This window comes from Octodon degus, unplaced genomic scaffold (genome assembly GCF_000260255.1).
Source record: "Octodon degus isolate 3935 unplaced genomic scaffold, OctDeg1.0 scaffold00164, whole genome shotgun sequence".
NCBI lineage: Eukaryota > Metazoa > Chordata > Mammalia > Rodentia > Octodontidae > Octodon > Octodon degus.
This window is the reverse complement of record NW_004524740.1, coordinates 4690686-4707063: the sequence shown is the minus strand read 5'-3', so window position 1 is coordinate 4707063 and position 16378 is coordinate 4690686. Positions and strand designations below refer to the sequence as shown.

General features: G+C 43.7%; 1 protein-coding gene across 1 annotated transcript in view; it reads left to right on the top strand.

Annotated features, from left to right (window-relative positions):
• The window catches only part of Vmp1 (vacuole membrane protein 1), a 121181-nt gene extending 109564 nt beyond the window's left edge, over nucleotides 1-11617 (top strand). Inside the window, exons 10-13 of the mRNA XM_004643034.2 lie at nucleotides 665-711; nucleotides 7321-7335; nucleotides 9310-9412; nucleotides 10808-11617. Of these exons, the coding sequence (XP_004643091.1) occupies nucleotides 665-711; nucleotides 7321-7335; nucleotides 9310-9412; nucleotides 10808-10951 (309 nt within the window). The 3' untranslated portion in view covers nucleotides 10952-11617. The remainder of the gene's footprint in view (nucleotides 1-664; nucleotides 712-7320; nucleotides 7336-9309; nucleotides 9413-10807) is intronic.
• Nucleotides 11618-16378: the final 4761 nt, after the last annotated feature.

Here is a 16378-nt window from a genome sequence, read left to right as displayed (position 1 = left end):
AACTCAGGCCCTTGCACTTGCCAGGCAAGCGCTTATTCTACTGAGCCATCTCCCTGCCTGCCCCCCCCAAAAAAAAATTCCTGTGAAAAAAATTATACTAAATTGTACTGGACTCCAGGCATGTGAGGAAAAGAAAAAGAGAAGTCATTCCTGACACTGTTTAATGTATGTTCCATACAAATTTGCTTACTAAACCAATCCATTTGTGCATTGGTAAGAGAATCCACTGTGTGCTTTAGGCTGAGGCAAAGACTAGAAAGAAGCTAAAAGACAGAAAGGGGTTGAGGTTGAGGCCGGGGAGATGGCTCAGTGGAATAAGCACTTCACTGGCAAGCGCAAGGGCCTGAGTTCAATCCTCGGATCCACCAAAGAAAGGAAAGAAAGAAAGGGATTGGGGGTGCAGGTCAGTGGTAGAGTGCTTGTCAAGCTTGTGCAAGGTCCTCCAGCACCATGTTAAAAAGAAAATACAAATTTATATTAAAAAAGAAGAGCTAGGTATGGTGGCACGCTCCTGTTGTGATCCCAGGCTGAGGGGAATTGCTGCAAGTTGAGTTCAAGGCAAACCTGGACAGAGCAAGTTTAAGGCCAATTAGCCATATAGTACAGTGGGAGCCTGTCAGAAAGGGGGGGATTGTGGGGGGGAGGGGAGGAAAGAAACAAATAGACTGTGGGGAGGAAATTAATGTTTAGCAAGCATCCACTGTTCCAGATGCTTTACCAAAGTTTTGGTCTAATATTCATTACAAGTCCCGTGGGGTAAGGTTCGCTTGGGTCAGTGTGGGCTCGTGGCCTGCCCCCGGCTCGCACTGTGCAGCGGTGCTTGCACCTGCCATGGCTGCTAGCGAGAGAGACCTGCTGCTTGCTTTGCTGCTCGTTTGAATGTACTTCTTACCTCTCCTGCGGTAGCACCTTCTACATTTAAGTTTCTTTGGGCAAAGAACACTTTCTTCCCTTAAGTATCTATTTATTCTTTGGAGTAACTACTTACTAATAATTTATATTATCCTTTTGTCCCACTCATCACTGTGCCACTTTTAGTGATCTGGAAGCCAGTAAGCTTCTTGTCATCTCACCTTACGTTTAAAATTCTGTAGGCAGTGCTTTATTCTTGACCTTTGGATTTACCGGTCCCTTTTGCTGACTTTGCATTCTTACAACTCAGTGGCTTCCAAGCCAGACATGGATTGGTATTACAGAACTCTGCGAGCAGACTGTCATTTTCTATAAATGAAATCAGTTGGCTTTTAACATGGCTCTGTCGTCAGCCAAGCAGTTTGACTTAGTTTCTTTAGCTCTGACCTCATTTATTCACATGAATGCCTGCTTGGCTTCTGCTGCTCAGGTCTGTATTTGAGACAGGATTTTGGCTTTTAGAGCTGTTCTTTAATGATAGTTTGTTTCAAGGAGTAATTATAAGGAAGCTTTACTTCTATTCTGATTCTTAGAGAAAATTACCCTGAATGTTCAAAAGCAACACCAGTTGCAAATTCTCCGGGGACTGAGATTTGCTGAGGCCATAGCAGCCACACACCTGAAGTCTGTGGAGAAAGCAGTGGTCTTCCTTGTACCTAGCCACAGAGAAATGATTCTGTAATACCCCCAGCACACAATGGGCTGAACTGAGTACAAAGGAGGTTTTAATCACGTGAAAGAGGCACAGATGCAAATGAAATTCAAAACGTTTTAATCCCAAACCCAAGGTTGAGTCACAGTGAATTTTGGAAGGTGCCAGAGAGACGTCAGTTGAAACACTTGTGTACGTGATTTTCATCCTGAATTTAGTGTATATAGGGTGTCCTTCCAGGACCCTGGGATATAAAGGAATTTGATTTAGGGAGGACTACCACATTTCAGAAGGAAAAGTAGAACAGTTTTTTTCTTTAAAACATTAGCTTTGTACATTCATAGACAATGTTCAGTTAAATGGTAAAGATTTCATTCTCAGTCACACAGAATTACTAGATCTTATTGTAACTAAGTTTACATGTAAGTTGATTTCCAGTTAGCACCAGTTCACTTACTTATTCCTGGATCAATTAGGTAATCACTGGTGTCTTCCCTGCCCCCCTAAGATCTGAGGGCAGCACAGCTAGAAATACTGATGAGAATCAGCCTGAGGTGGCCTTTGGATTCTTCAGCAGGATTGCGTGATAAACCTCTCCCACCCTTTCTGAGCAGTCTACCTAGGAGAAACATTCGTGCAGAGGCTAATCTGTCATTGCTGAATCAGGCCCAGAAGTCTGAAGGTCCATTCTGAGTCACTGAACAGAGCTCTAGTATTGGTTGGTCCCCAGGGAAACTGGTGGTTAAATACTGTGAGAATCTTTATCAGACAGGAAATGACAACTCATTAAAATACTAACCGTTAAGCCTGTTTAGATCACTGCCTATGGGAGGAAAATTTAACCCTACGATGTTTGACTAAAGGGCACATTTCTAAAAACAGAATGATGTACAAGATTGTTACCAAGAAAGAGAATTGCAAGTTGAGCTTCTTTCTGAACTTCTAACACACTGAAGACAGATGCGCCTGTAATGAGAGTAGACAGGACAGAGGAGACATTTTACTTCATCCCTGGAAGTACAGGTCACTGCTAACCTTAAATGTAAAACTCCTCAGAAAAAGTGTTGGCTTCAGTTAGAAGAGGAGGATTTTCAGTTTAAGCCTCCACTTCTGTGCTCTTTCCTGGACCAAACCTCAAATGATAATTTCCTAGAGCTAGAGGATAAATTTAATTTATGGATTTTGATACAGTCACCCACATATAGTCGAGACCATTCATAAAGACCTGATATTTATTTAGAACATAATTTAAGGGCTGGGGACATAGCTCAGTAGAGAAAGCGCTTGTCTGGCAAGCGCAGGGTCCTGAGTTCAATCTCTGGTACTGCAAAAAAAAAAGAATATAACTTAATATTGTGAAAAATTTTAATATTGTAACTGGCACAGGATTTTGGTCATGGGGTGTGTGTGTGTGTTGCTAAGGTCAAGTGCAGGGTCCTGCAGTGCTATGGGCCCAGCAATTTTGGCTATGTTTTGAGATGTGGTCTGTGATAGGTTTTTTCAGGTGCCCAGCACAGCAGAGAAACAGGCAGACAGAAAAAGGGAAAGGGGCTTTATTATCTTTGCGGACACGGAGAGAATCTGGGGAAGATGAGGAATTCTCTTGATTGGAACAAAGGGAGGCTGAGGCTCTTGTGGCCTTTTGCCAGGGGTGGAGTTTGAAGGGGATGTTTAGATACACCTGAGGGAGCTGAGTGGGGGTCTTCCCTGAGGCGGCGGGAAGAGTAGAAGGAAATTGCCTCCTAGATTGAGTTGGAGAAGAAGGGGGGAAGTCTTCTTGGGAAGATGGGCTTTTGTTTTAAGGGCTTCAGCCATATTAGATGACCATCATGATTTAGCAATTCATACTAGGGCCAGAACCTGTCAGTCTCCCCTTCAAATTTGAGATCCTCCAGCAGAGAGTGGCAGGAGAGGTTGAAACGAGAATCTCAAGTTAAAGCCTAGTGTGTGCAACTTGGCGATTTAGTGAGACTCTGCTTCAAAACAAAAACTAAAGGGTAGATGTTGTGGGATACAGCTAAGTGCCCAGTGCTGCCACATACACACAGAAAAACAAAGCAAAAATATGCCAAGCCTAATGGTACATGCCTGTACTCCCAGCTATTCAGGAGTTGAGCCCAGAAAAATTGTAAGCTAAAGCTTAGCCTGGGTAATGTAAGGAGACCCTGTCTCAAGACTTTTAAAAAAACATTCCATTAAAAAATTATTTCATTTTTTTGTTATTGTTCTTTTAAATTTTTCTGTTTGTACTCCATTGGTCTAGTTTCTGCCCTTAAAAACTGATTGTGGGGGCTGAGGTGATGGCTCTATGGAATAAGCGCGTCCCTGGCAAGCGCAAGGGCCTGAGTTCAATCCCTGGTTCCGCAAAAAAAAAAAAAAGAAAGAAAAGAAAAGAAAAACTGATTGTGGTGCTTTTTTGTTTTTTAAGATACAGTGTCACTGTGTAGTCCAGGCTGGCCTTGAATTTGCCATAATCCTCCTGCCTCAGCCTCTGAGTGCTGAAATTACAGGCTTTTGTTACCACAGCTGGTGCTTTTTAAAAGCATCAGAATGAATGAATGAATGAATGAATGAATGAATGAATGAGTCATCAGTATTTAATTCAAAAGATTTCTGTTATGCTTACTGGGTTATTGCAGCTGTAGCACTGAAACCCTTTTCTTTAACAATATGCCCAAAGTCAATCTTCTAAAAACATTTTTTTTTTACTTTTATAGAAAGATTCTGGGATCTGATCATCCCTGGAGATTATTTAGAGTTCCTAATTAATCATCAGAGGGACATTAAAAAACTCAGTCCTAAAGTATTGTATAAAAATGCTCAGACTTTCCGCTAAGGAAAAGGCTTATTACCCTATATCCTTCCTTTTACATACCCATGTTAATATTTTTTTAGGAAGGTGAATATAACTGACATGCTCACATTCATGGTAAAATACTCAAAAAATAGTGGTTGAAAAGGAACCAAGTCTGGATTAAAAATTTACTCTGCTACCACTTGTATAATATTATTAGGCTTAGGCATTTCAGTACTTAAGCCCAACCCTAAGTATCTCTTTGTACAGAACTGAATGAGACAAATAAATATGTTAAGCTTATTTCTGTGTTAGAATCATCACCAGTTTAAGAAGATTTCAGTTCTTAGAGTTTTTTGTTTCTGTGTGTTTTATTGTTCTGTTTGGGGGTGTCTTGAGCTATATGTCTCACCATATAGTTGACCTCACTGTGCACCGGGCTGCCCTCAGCCTCCCAAGCGCTAGGATCACAGGTCTGGCCACTGTACCTGGCGTAAAAATTTCAGATCTTCTGATTAGTACAACCTAGTTTGATGGCTCTCTCGCCACCATGGAAAAGTGATTCAAAGTAAATCAGATGCTGTATTTTTTATATACTGTATGGTAAAGCAGCTTCTTTGAGATGTTCACAATTGGAGGAGGCCCTTGAAACACGGGAACAATAATGACTGATGAATCCAAGGCACACTTGGAGTAGGTGTGTGTTCCGTGATAATCAACAAAAGAGAATTTATGCATTGTGAGAGGTAGACATGATCACTTCAACCTCGGTCCAGCTTCTGCCGCTTGTGATGCTTCCGGGGGAACATTCTCCAGTCTCAGAGTGCAGAGAATAATGCAGACCCTTACACTGAGGAAATAGGAAGCAAGTTTAAGGAGCAGATTTCTTATCAGATGAGTAATTTCCAGAAGCAGGGCAACATACACATAAAAAACTTGAAATACAATATTGGTCAGGGTTCTTGACAAGAATTTTCCCGTATGATATTTTAAATGGACTTTTAAACAGTGACTCAGTTTGCAAAGAAGTCTGTTCCACATCAAATCTAAGAGATTCTCAGGTGTGTAAGGCTGGGGAAGGATTGTGCCCATGAAACTGATTTTGAATCTTGAGTGGATTTGGAACTTGAGTGGATTTCTCGGTCCTCTTATTGTTTAAATAAAAAAAAAAGGCTCTTTTCAGCTGGCAAGACAGCTTAGCAGACTAAGTGCCTGCTTAGGCAAGCGCACAGGGATGGGGGTTCCATCCCCCACACCACATGCCTCGCCAGCCCCAGGCATGGTGGCACACACCAGTATTCCCGGTGCTGGCCTGGCTAAAAAAGGAGGATCACAACAATTCCAAGCTGTGTAGTAAGACCTTATGCCAAATGTATTTTAAAAAATAGAAGCTTTTTGTCCTTTGTAAAAATTAGTAACAAATGTGCAATAACTTGTATTAGATTAATTATTTGAGATTTTGGTTTCTGGTATTACATTTGTGCCGAGAATAAAAATATCAAATCCTGGGGGCCAGGGAGAGGGCTCAGTGAAATAAGCACTTCCCTGGCAAGCGCAAGGGTCTAAGTTCAATTCCTGGTTCTGCCAAAAAAAAAAAAGACACAGGGACAGGCACGGAGATTGCTATGAAAGGTTTGGGGCTGGGGAGATGGCTCAGTGGAATAAGCGCTTCCCTGGCAAGCGCAAGGGTCCTCTCTCTCTCTCTTTTTTTTTTTTCTTTTTTTTCTTTTTTTTTTTTTGTGGAACCAGGGATTGAACTCAGACCCTTGCGCTTGCCAGGGAAGCGCTTATTCCACTGAGCCATCTCCCCGACCCCGAAAATCTCAAATCCTAACCTACTACTCACAAAGATTTTTCTGCCCACCATGCTGAAGGTCTGCAACAAGGAAAAGTAAATGAAACCAACATTTTTTTTTTTTTTATTTTAAGGCTTTCTCAACTACAGCAGGTGGCTGTTCACAAGTCTTATTTTCAGTATATTTTAGTGCAGTGGTTCTTTTGTGTTCCCCAACTTTGTGTGCTATATCACAGAAGTATTGGTTGTTTGAACTTAACCAGAACATAAGGCAAGTTGTGCACTTCACGTATCACGGAAGGTTGAGGCTCAAGCTTAGCCAGGTGAAGGCTAGTGCTCTGAGTGGATGTCTCTCAGAAAATGTGTTTACCTACAGGATTTCCTAAGCCAACTGTAAAAAGCCACGGACTGAGGCAAGTTCCCCTCCCCCCTCCCCTATTGTGTGTACTTTAAGTTAATCTTCAATGTCAAAATGAACTCTTGTTTCTGGACTGCTGCTGGGAAATAACTTGAGGGATGAGGTAGCAAATTTTTATTATTTGCCTTAAATCCATGTTAAGAGTGAAAGTTAGAGGGCATGGTAGTACACACCTATGATCCCAGCACTTCCAGAGCCTGAGGCAGGCAGGTCACTGAGGTCCAAGACAGCCTGAACTACACAGAGAGACCCTGTCTAAAAAAAAAAGTAAAATTTAGAAATAGAGAGGCTGGTGAGATGGCTCAGTGGTCTAAAGCACCTACTTAGAACAAGCTTAGCAAAGTACAAGGACCGCGGTTCAATCCCCCAGCACCACATGCCAGCCAGCCCCGCCCCCTGGTGGGCTGAGCTGGCCACACACACACACACACACACACACACATAAATAAATACATAAAAAAAATTTTAAAAAATTAGAAATAGAAAAACAACTGAATTTTGTGAATCTATAGTAAAAGATTAAGAGAATCTTACACATAAATGACTTCATAATATTTAATACTAGATTTTAAATGTTAGATTCTTCAGACCATATATTTGCTCATGGTAGTATTCTACTGCTATAAAAACATCCAGGCAGGCACAGTAGCACATACTTTTAAGCCCAACACTCTGAAAGGGTGAAATGAGGATTAATTGCAGTTTAACCATTTAAAAAGGCCTTGTCTCAAATTTGAAAAGGGCCTGAGGATATCATTCAGTGGGTTCTGTACAAAGGCCCTGGATTGTCAGGCACGGTAGCACTGGCCTATGATAATACCAGCACTCTACTGGAGGATTACTGTGAGTTGGAAGCCAGCAGTGTTAACTATTTTAACTACCATATTTTTTTCCCTTTTCCCTTTTCTCTTTTCTCCATTCACCATCCAGTTCTTTGAAGAGGATTTAAAATGGTTGTTGCTTCTCCCTTCCTTATATGCCCTCATCAAAAAAAAAAAATTAGAAGGGCCAGTGAGATAGCTCAGTGGACAAAGTACCTGCCTTGGCAAGCAGCAGGGCCCAGGGTTGGATCCCCAGTGTGACTTGCTGCTCCGGCCTCACACCAGCAGTGCACTGAGCTGGCGACATAGTCCAGGTGTGGTGGCACATGCCTGTAATCCCAGTGCTGGAGAGGCCGAAGACAGGAGGATCACTATGAGTCCGAGCTGTGTAGTGAGACCCTGTACCAAAGACTTTTTTTTTAAGGTTTTCTAGTTGTTCCTTTCGTAGTCAGAATCTTTGCTGATAAACTGCAGCCCAGCTCAGATACAGCTTCTCTGTGCCACCTCTCTACAGGAGGTCACCTAGAAGTCACAGAGAGGGAAGCTACCCTGGGTGTCTGTCCTAGGCCCTCTCCCAGCTTTGCTGCCTTCTCTGCAGTCTGCTCAGGCCTCATTCCCATCCTCCAGTACTCAACCACAGGACCTTTGGACCACTTCATCCACACCTCACTGTTCTGTGCGTTTTTTTCCTTTTTTTTTTTTAATTGAATTACACATTGTTTTGTTCACAAATGAGTTTGTGTACATGTGGGTGTGTGAAAGAGACAGAACTTTCCTATAGTGATTTTAAGTTCTCTGTGGGCACAGCTTATTTCTTACACTTCGTTTTTTGGTTCTTTTTCCATAGCATGAGTGCAAATAGGGACTTCTGGGTTTAGCAGTTGGATAGATAATAAGAATAAAAGTTCCTCTGAATCAGTAAGCCTTCAGGGAGCACATTAGTTATAAATGCCTTTGGAGATGGAGATAGCTACCCCTCCCCCTGGGAAGGAGGTGAGGCATCCTTGCGTGTTAGCCATGATGTGATAGATGAGGAAATCAAGGGTACAGAAAAAAGACTTTTGATTCTCTAAGTTGCCCCAGGTTACCATTTTAAAAAGCCCTGGGAGCTAGTGGCCACAGCTGCCAAACCGGTCCAACAGCACACACAGCCCCCACGCTTTGTGGGTGAAAGGGAGCCCGAGGACGGAAGCTTATCAGGGGTTGCTGTCCCGGTCATCTCAGAACAAGTTGTTTAGTAGTGAACAGGAGTTTCTGTGCAAAGCTGCCACAATGAACCACGACATGATTCAAGGTTCCTAGTTCCCTCTTTGTTCCTTTGTTAATCACTGACTTCTGAGTAGGGGGAGGTGCCTCCCAAATTTGCTAATGCATTCTTTTTGGATAAGGATGACGCACGGATTGTCCTAATAAGGACTTAGACTGAGAAAGCACCGCCCCTCTGAGAAGATGGGGCAAGTTCGGGAGAGGGCGGGCAGTTTCTTTTTTAACTGGGGATGACACAAGCATAAGTCATTTCCTTGTGAATCGGTTCAAACCAGTTCTTACAGGAACGGGTGGTGATAAATGTGGCACTTCTCAGAAGTCATTCATTTTCTTCTCCGGCCGGTGCAGTGCGGGTGTGCGGAGCGCCAAGCTGGCCTCCTGGGGACCTCTTCTGCCACAAATGGCTCTTTGGTTCTCTCAGATATTCTCGTAGCACAGATTTTTCTACTTTCAGGAGTTGTTTGAAGGAAGGATTTTTAGCCACTTGAAAAAAGTTCTTGGGATTTTTGACAACTCGTAATTATTGTATTTTGTTCCTCTCTGCATTCAGTCCCTGCTTATTGAGTCCAGGGGGTAAGTGGATTTTCTTGTAACACTTCTGCTTTTCTTCCCAAATGTATCTTTCCCTTGGCTTCTGTCCTCTGCTGCCAGTGCTGTCCCTGGCATAGGTCCGTCTCTACAGAAGCCCTTCCAGGAATACCTCGAGGCCCAGCGGCAGAAGCTACACCACAGGAGCGAAGCTGGTGCACCCCAGGTGAGAAGTTCTGTGGGCTGCTGCCCGGCAAACTGCTGTAGTGTCCAGTGCTCATGCACATCTGGGCAGAGGGAGGGAAAATACTGGTCAGTCTCCTTAGAAACCAAGGCACTGTACTGCTGTGTAGTTTACGGTGGCTTGCACTCGCTATGTACTTGAGGCCGAACTCCTGGGGAATCCTCCTGCCTCATCTTCCCTGCTGCTGGGATTACAAGCATGCACCACCACACCTTCCCTATACTCCCTTAGAAAATGTGTCTCTGTCTTAAACCACTCACTTCCTCCCCCCAAAAATAACTGCTTTGGGAGGACTCATTCTAAAAACAAGTGTAGGATTATAATGGTTCTACTATGTAGAATGAATTGTGACCTTGATCTTAAATGATTTACTAGATATACTTCCCCACTGGATTGTAAAGTTAAAATGTACACCATGACAAAGTATTAGTGAGAAAACTGCCTGCTGTTTTTTATCTCAGCCATGGGAAAATCATTTTAAAAAACCAAGGCTGTGTGAATGTTGCTGAACCTTAAAACTTTAGCTTAAACTAAGCCTGCCTTTTGTGTAAACATTTCTGCGTTGTGAGGGGAAGTGACTGAAAGAGGATGAGTAAGCACTAACCTGAAATGAGAAGCACCGTTTTTTAATGGCCTTATAATCTTCCTTTTTGCCGCCCTCATTGTCCAAACATGAGTTACATTTATATTTGAAAAGCAGCTCCTGGTCTGGGGATGTAGCTCAGCAGCACAGCCCCTGCCTAGCAAGCACAAGGCCCTGTGTTCGATTCCTAGTATCAGAAAAGAAAATAGGGCCGGGGAGATGGCTCAGGAGAATATCCGCTTGCCTGGCAAGCACAAGGGCCTGAGTTCAATCCCTGGTTCTGCCAAAAAAAAAGAAAATAATAAAGAAAAAAGCAGCACTTGCTGTGTACACCTGTAATCCCAGCACTCCAGAGGCTGAAGCAGGAAGCTCCTAGTGAGGTTTTAGCACTGCTCAGCAAGTGTGGACACAGCACCCTCAGCGAGGAAGCTATTCTTCATCACAGTGAACCACACTCACATCATTTTTTTGTTTGTTTTTGAGACAGGGTCTCACTTTGTAGCCCAGGCTGGTCTCAAACTCAGTGATCCTCCTGCCTCCGAGTGCTAGGATTCCTCACTCACCTGATTCTAAACTGTGACTTTACTTGCAGTGGGGTGGTGGCAGGTGGCGGGTGGCGGCGGGCGGCGACTTGATGGCCCCTAGTGAGCAGGTTTCTGGGCAGCTGCAGAGCTGTTAGAGGTGAAAAGGATTGTGCTAAGTAGTTGCCTTACAACAATACAGATGATCTCCTTTTACTGTTAAACACAAACAAAACTTTTCTTATTTGCATTGTTCTGCATTTCTTCCCACAGGGAGAAAACTGGCTGTCCTGGCTGTTTGAGAAGTTGGTGATGGTGATGGTGTGTTACTTTATCCTGTCTATCGTTAACTCCATGGCACAGAGTTATGCCAAACGAATTCAGCAGCGCTTGAACTCAGAGGAGAAAACTAAATAAGCAAAAAACATTTTTAACTGCAGCAGTTATAGTGGATGGGTTCTGCCTTAACTTGGGAGGACTCCAAATGAGGAAGGAAAATTCCCTTTTCCAGCCTGTATCAAATTTAAAGACTTCCTGAAAGCAGTTTAGCCCGTTTTGCACTGACATGCTTTTCCTTGTGTTAAGGTGAGGCGCCCCTTCAGTTCAGCCCAGCTTGTGTTCTGTTAGGCTGGCGTGTGCTGCTCAGCCCAAACTTCCCAGAACCGGCCTCTGTTTCTCCAAAAGGCCCACATGGTACAATTAGAGCATTCCTGCCACACCAAAAGTTCCTAGGTGTGTTAAATATGTCAAGCTTTTTAGGCTTGTCGGCAATGATTGCTTTGTTTTTCTAAGTCATCAAAATGTGTACAAGTTCTAGAGACTGGCTGAGTCCTGCATGTCTATCATGGTATAATTTAATACACCGTCCTGCCCAGTCCTTCCCCAACCCCTCTCAAAAAAGGCCATTTTATGATGCATTGCACACCCTCTGGGGAAATTTATCTTTAAATTTTGAGACAGTATAAGGAAAATTTGGTTGGTGTCTCATGAATGAACTGACACCATTTTTTATTCTGTGTATTTAGAATGAAGTCATGAAAAACTTTATAAAGACATCTTTGATCATTCCAAAATTGTGTCCGTTTTCTTGAGCGTTTGATTTTTTTTACTTCTGTTTGGCCTCTAACAACTGAAAAGGCAGCCTTGCCAAACCTTCCTGCTATGGAGTCTTGAACCTTCCTTTATTTTCATGCAAGAGCCACCCCTAGGACAGCTGCACACTGCTAAATGGTACCTCAGAGATGAGCCTAACTTAAGAATTCCTTGGGTTTGTGGAAACACGCGACAGAGGGCTAGGGTGTGGCTCCTTGGTGAGCACTTGCCTGAGGGCTTGGCTTCTGTCCCCACTACCTCAAAACATCACTGAAAAGAGCAATTTTTTTTAAAGCTGTGCTTTCTTATGTATGTTAATTTTATTTAGCATATGGTTTTAACTGACAAAAATTTACTTTTATATGTAATGCAGTTTCCTTTCTGTGTTTTATTGTTAATGTGGTTTTCCTTTGGGATGTTTTCTGATTGAACCTATTCCTTTGTTTGGTAGGAATATAAACAATTTTAATTTCTTCCTTTAGGAAAATTGATACTGACGTTATGTCAGACTAAAATAGAATTGGAGTTCGGTTGTAAAATTCCAGCATGCCAGAAATGCTTGGTTGGTTGGTTCAACATTTGCCTGAATGTCTGCTTGTTTTGCCTCCCGTCGAAACATCTCCATGGCCATACCACCTGTACCACCTTGTCGGGTAGCTTATCAGACTGATGTTGACTGTTGAATCTCATGGCAACAGCAGTCGATGGGCTGTCTGACATTCTGGTATCTGTCATCTGACCATCCATACCCAGTGTTCTCATTCAAACATTACTGGCATTGTGGTTAACAATCAAAACCTGTTTTCCTTATGTCTGTTGGCGCCTTTTGAGTTCTGCTGTGCCATAGTATTGCAGCAGTACAGAGAGAAGCTTTTATAGGAAGTTGGGGTGGTCTCCATGACCACAGTGAAGTAAATAAAGGATAAGTAACCTGCTGTGAGGCTTTGAGAAGATTATTCTTGCCTTAACTTTTTTTTTAAGGTACTCTAGCAGTTTGATTGTTAGTTGACTGTACTTGAAAAGCAGCACCCAAGTGCTTTATTCTAAATAGGTTTACATTAAGTGACATCATAGTTTGAGATTCATCAGGGTAAAGTCAGTGTTCCTACATCAGCATCCAGCTGTGTTTCATCTACTTCACCTGCATTTTATTTGGTGTTTGTCTGAGGAAAGAGTGAATTATACTGTTTGTGCCAAATGTTTGGGCTTCACGGATAAGCTTTTTCAAGGTGGTATATTAGCGAAAAAGCCTTTGGAGGGCGGAGAGATAGCTTAGAGGCATAAACAGCCTCCCTGGCAAGCACAAGGACCTGAGTCTGATCTTCAGCCTCAGATGCAGCTACCCACCATGAGGCCCCAGAACTGTGTGTGGTGGCACACACCTGTAATCCCAGCCCTCGGGAGGTTGAGCCAGGAGGATCTCTGCAAGTTCGAGATCAGCCTGTGGGTTGCAGAAGTGAGCACAAGGCCAGCCCATACTGCACAGGGAGACCCTGTCTCAAAGAAAAGAAGAGGCTTTTGTTTCCTAGCTTGAAGTCACTGACTGCTGACCAATATAATGTTGCAAATGAGCAGCTTGGGAAGCAGGCGAGCAGCTTCGCAGGAGCACGCAGCGCTCCCTTCTGCTCCGGCTCCTGCGCGCCTCTCCTGTCCGCCATCCCCAAGATGCACCTCAGACTGCAGCTGAGGAGAAACCAGGAAACTCACAAGTAGCTGGTTGGCATTACTGTAAATAAAAAGACAGGTTGGGAACTCTGGTTCTCTTGTCAGTCTCGTTCTGTGCCTCACCGGTGGTGTTTCCTCATGGCCCTGCCCTGTGACTCCATAGCAGTTCAGTGCACCAGCAGGGTTTTGGGCTGGGTTAGGTTTTGTGAAACAGGGTCTCCTGTGGCCCTGAACTCACTAGCCAGGTTGGCCTTGAACTGGGGCAGTTCTGTCTCGGTAAGTTGCACACTTAAGCAGTGAGGTGGGAAGGTCCTGGTTTTTCCCTGAGCTTTCTGTACTCCTGTTCATGGATACATAATCTAGAGTGCAGGGCTTCAAAGGAAAATATTTTACTTTCACTTATTCTTAGCCAAAAGGTAATAGTATTATTGCTTTCATTTACATAGTGGCCACCTACTTCCTTTCCAAGAAATCAGTAAGTCCAGGCTGACCTGAAGCTAGTTGTTTTGTTTTCTTTTTGAGGCAGGGTCTTGCTGTGTGGTCCATGCTGCCTTTGAATTTACAGTCCTCCCACATCAACTTCTCTGGTGCTAGAATCACAGGAGCACACCACCATGCCCCACACCCAGCTGAAAGCAGCCTCTTCAGTGTCACTAGTCACCCATCAGTGACTCACTGAGAAGAAATAACCCAACTGAGCCTGATGACAGATTGTCCTGTACTGTGGGATGAGCTTTGAATTTGGACAGTTACCTGACCATAGCATGAAATCTTTTCCATATATTCAAAAGTTGTGCGGTAATCTTAGTGACAGCTTGGGTCACTCTGCCCCTTGTGCACCATATGTGACCTAAGATGTTCTTCCTGAATGTGGATGGATGTCTTTTGCCTAGCTACATTGATTGAGGAATCAGGTGAGGCAGTGTTCATCTCTAATGCTAGCTCATCAAGAGGCTCATGGCAGGAGAATTCAGAGGCCACCTCAGTGACTCAGACTCTCAAAAATGGTTTGGGAACTAGGCAGATAGCTAGGCAGTCTAAGCTCCTGCTTGGCAAGCTCAAGAACCTGAGTTTGATCTGGCGCTGAGCTGGTGCATGGCTGTAATCTGGTAGGGGCCAGGGAGATGGCTCAGTGGAATAAGTGCTTCCCTGGCAAGCACAAGGGCCTGAGCCCCGGTTCTGCAAAAAAAAAAAAGGCCTGGAGATGGGGCTGAGCTCAAACACATTTCCTTGTCATGGACACGTCCTGGGTTCATTTCTCACATGCTAAGCCACACTCTACCACTGTACTATACTATACCTACAGCTGACTGAGGGTACTTTATTTTTGTGGTACTGGGGATCAAATCAAGGGGTGCTCTATCACAAAACACATTTTAATTTTTTAAATTTTATTTTGAGGTGGTGTCTTGCTAAGTTTTCCAGTCAGGCCTTCAGATTTAGCTCCTGCCTGGATCCTGAGTGGTTGGGCTTACATGTATTTGCTGCCGTGCCGGGTTGTACCTAAAGTCTAACATCCCAAATCCATAAAGAGAAGTTACTAAGTCGGGGTCGGAGAGATGGCTCAGTTGAATAAGCACTTGCCTGGCAAGTGCAGGGGTATGAGTTCAATCCCCAGTTCCACCAAATGAAAAAAGAAGTTACTAAATCAGTAATCTGACAGGCCACAACCACTGTTAAATTAAAAATAAGACCCAACTATCCCACTTGAAACAATGTAAAAACCAGATACATAAAATTTGGTGTGAAGTCATTTAAAGTACTTTTTAAAAATTTTTCTACACAAATTTGCTCAATTTTATAACTATATGAATTCTTATAAATATATAACATTTTATATAGAATGTTAGTTGTAAATAACATCCTATAAGCAGTTATATCAATTTATTTGGGGGGGGACCAGGGAGATAGCTCAGTAGAATAAGTGCTTGCCTGGCAAGTACAGGGTCCTGAGTTCAATCCCTGGTACCACCAAAAAAATAAAAATTTATTTTTTCAGGGCCAGGGAGATAGCTAAGTAGAATAACCACTTGCCTGGCAAGTGCAACAGCCTGAATTCAATTCCTGCCAAAAACAATCAACTTTCTTTTTCTTAGATTGAGAAAGGGGTCTTACTTTGTAGTCTGATCTTTAACTGTTTTGTTTTTTGAGGCAAAGTTTTGCTGTGGAGTCCTGGCTGTCCTCAGATTCACAGCAGTCCTCCTTCCTCCTCTTCCCAAGGTGCTAAAAGTATTGGCACGTGACACCACAACCCGGTAGACCTTGAACTCTTGCCAAAACTACCTCACCCCCTGGACTACCAGAGTACTGGCGTGCACTGCCGCACCTGGCAGTCACTTAATATTTTTAAAAAAATCAGCGGAGGGGCTGGTGAGATGGCTCAGTGGTCTAAAGCACCTACTTAGAACAAGTTTAGCAAAGCACAGGGACTGCAGTTCAATCCCCCAGCACCACATGCCAGCCAGCCCCGCCCCCTGGTGGGCTGAGCTGGCCACACACATACACACACACACAAATTTAAAAAAAAGAAAATCAGCGGAGCTTTATGGCTCATCCCTGTAATCGCAGCACTCCAGAGCTGAGGCCAGAAGCTAATGAAGTAAATAATGGCATTTGAGGCCAGCGTAGTACATAGCAGATCCTGTCAAACAAATGGAAGTGCAATAGTACAGACCTATCATCCTGATTGCTTGTGAGACTGATGAAAAAGGATACTTGGAGCCCAGGAGTTGGGGACCAGCCTGAGCAACAACATAGCAAGACACTACCTTTAAAAAAAAGTTTTAGGGGTTCGTGTTTCCCCGGCTGAACGGGAGTGGGGGTGTGGGGCGCAGACCTGGGCCCGGGGCAGCGGGTGAGGGCGCACTGCAGTAGCATGGGCAGAGGGGGAAGCTCGCGGCCGGTCCTGTCCTCGCCATGAGGCCGCAGCAGGCGCCGGTGTCCGGGAAGGTGTTCATTCAGCGAGACTACAGCAGTGGCACACGCTGCTAGTTCCAGACCAAGTTCCCTGTGGAGCTGGAGAACCAGATTGATAGACAGCAGTTTGAAGAAACTGTACGGACTCTAAATAACTTTTATGCAGAAGCA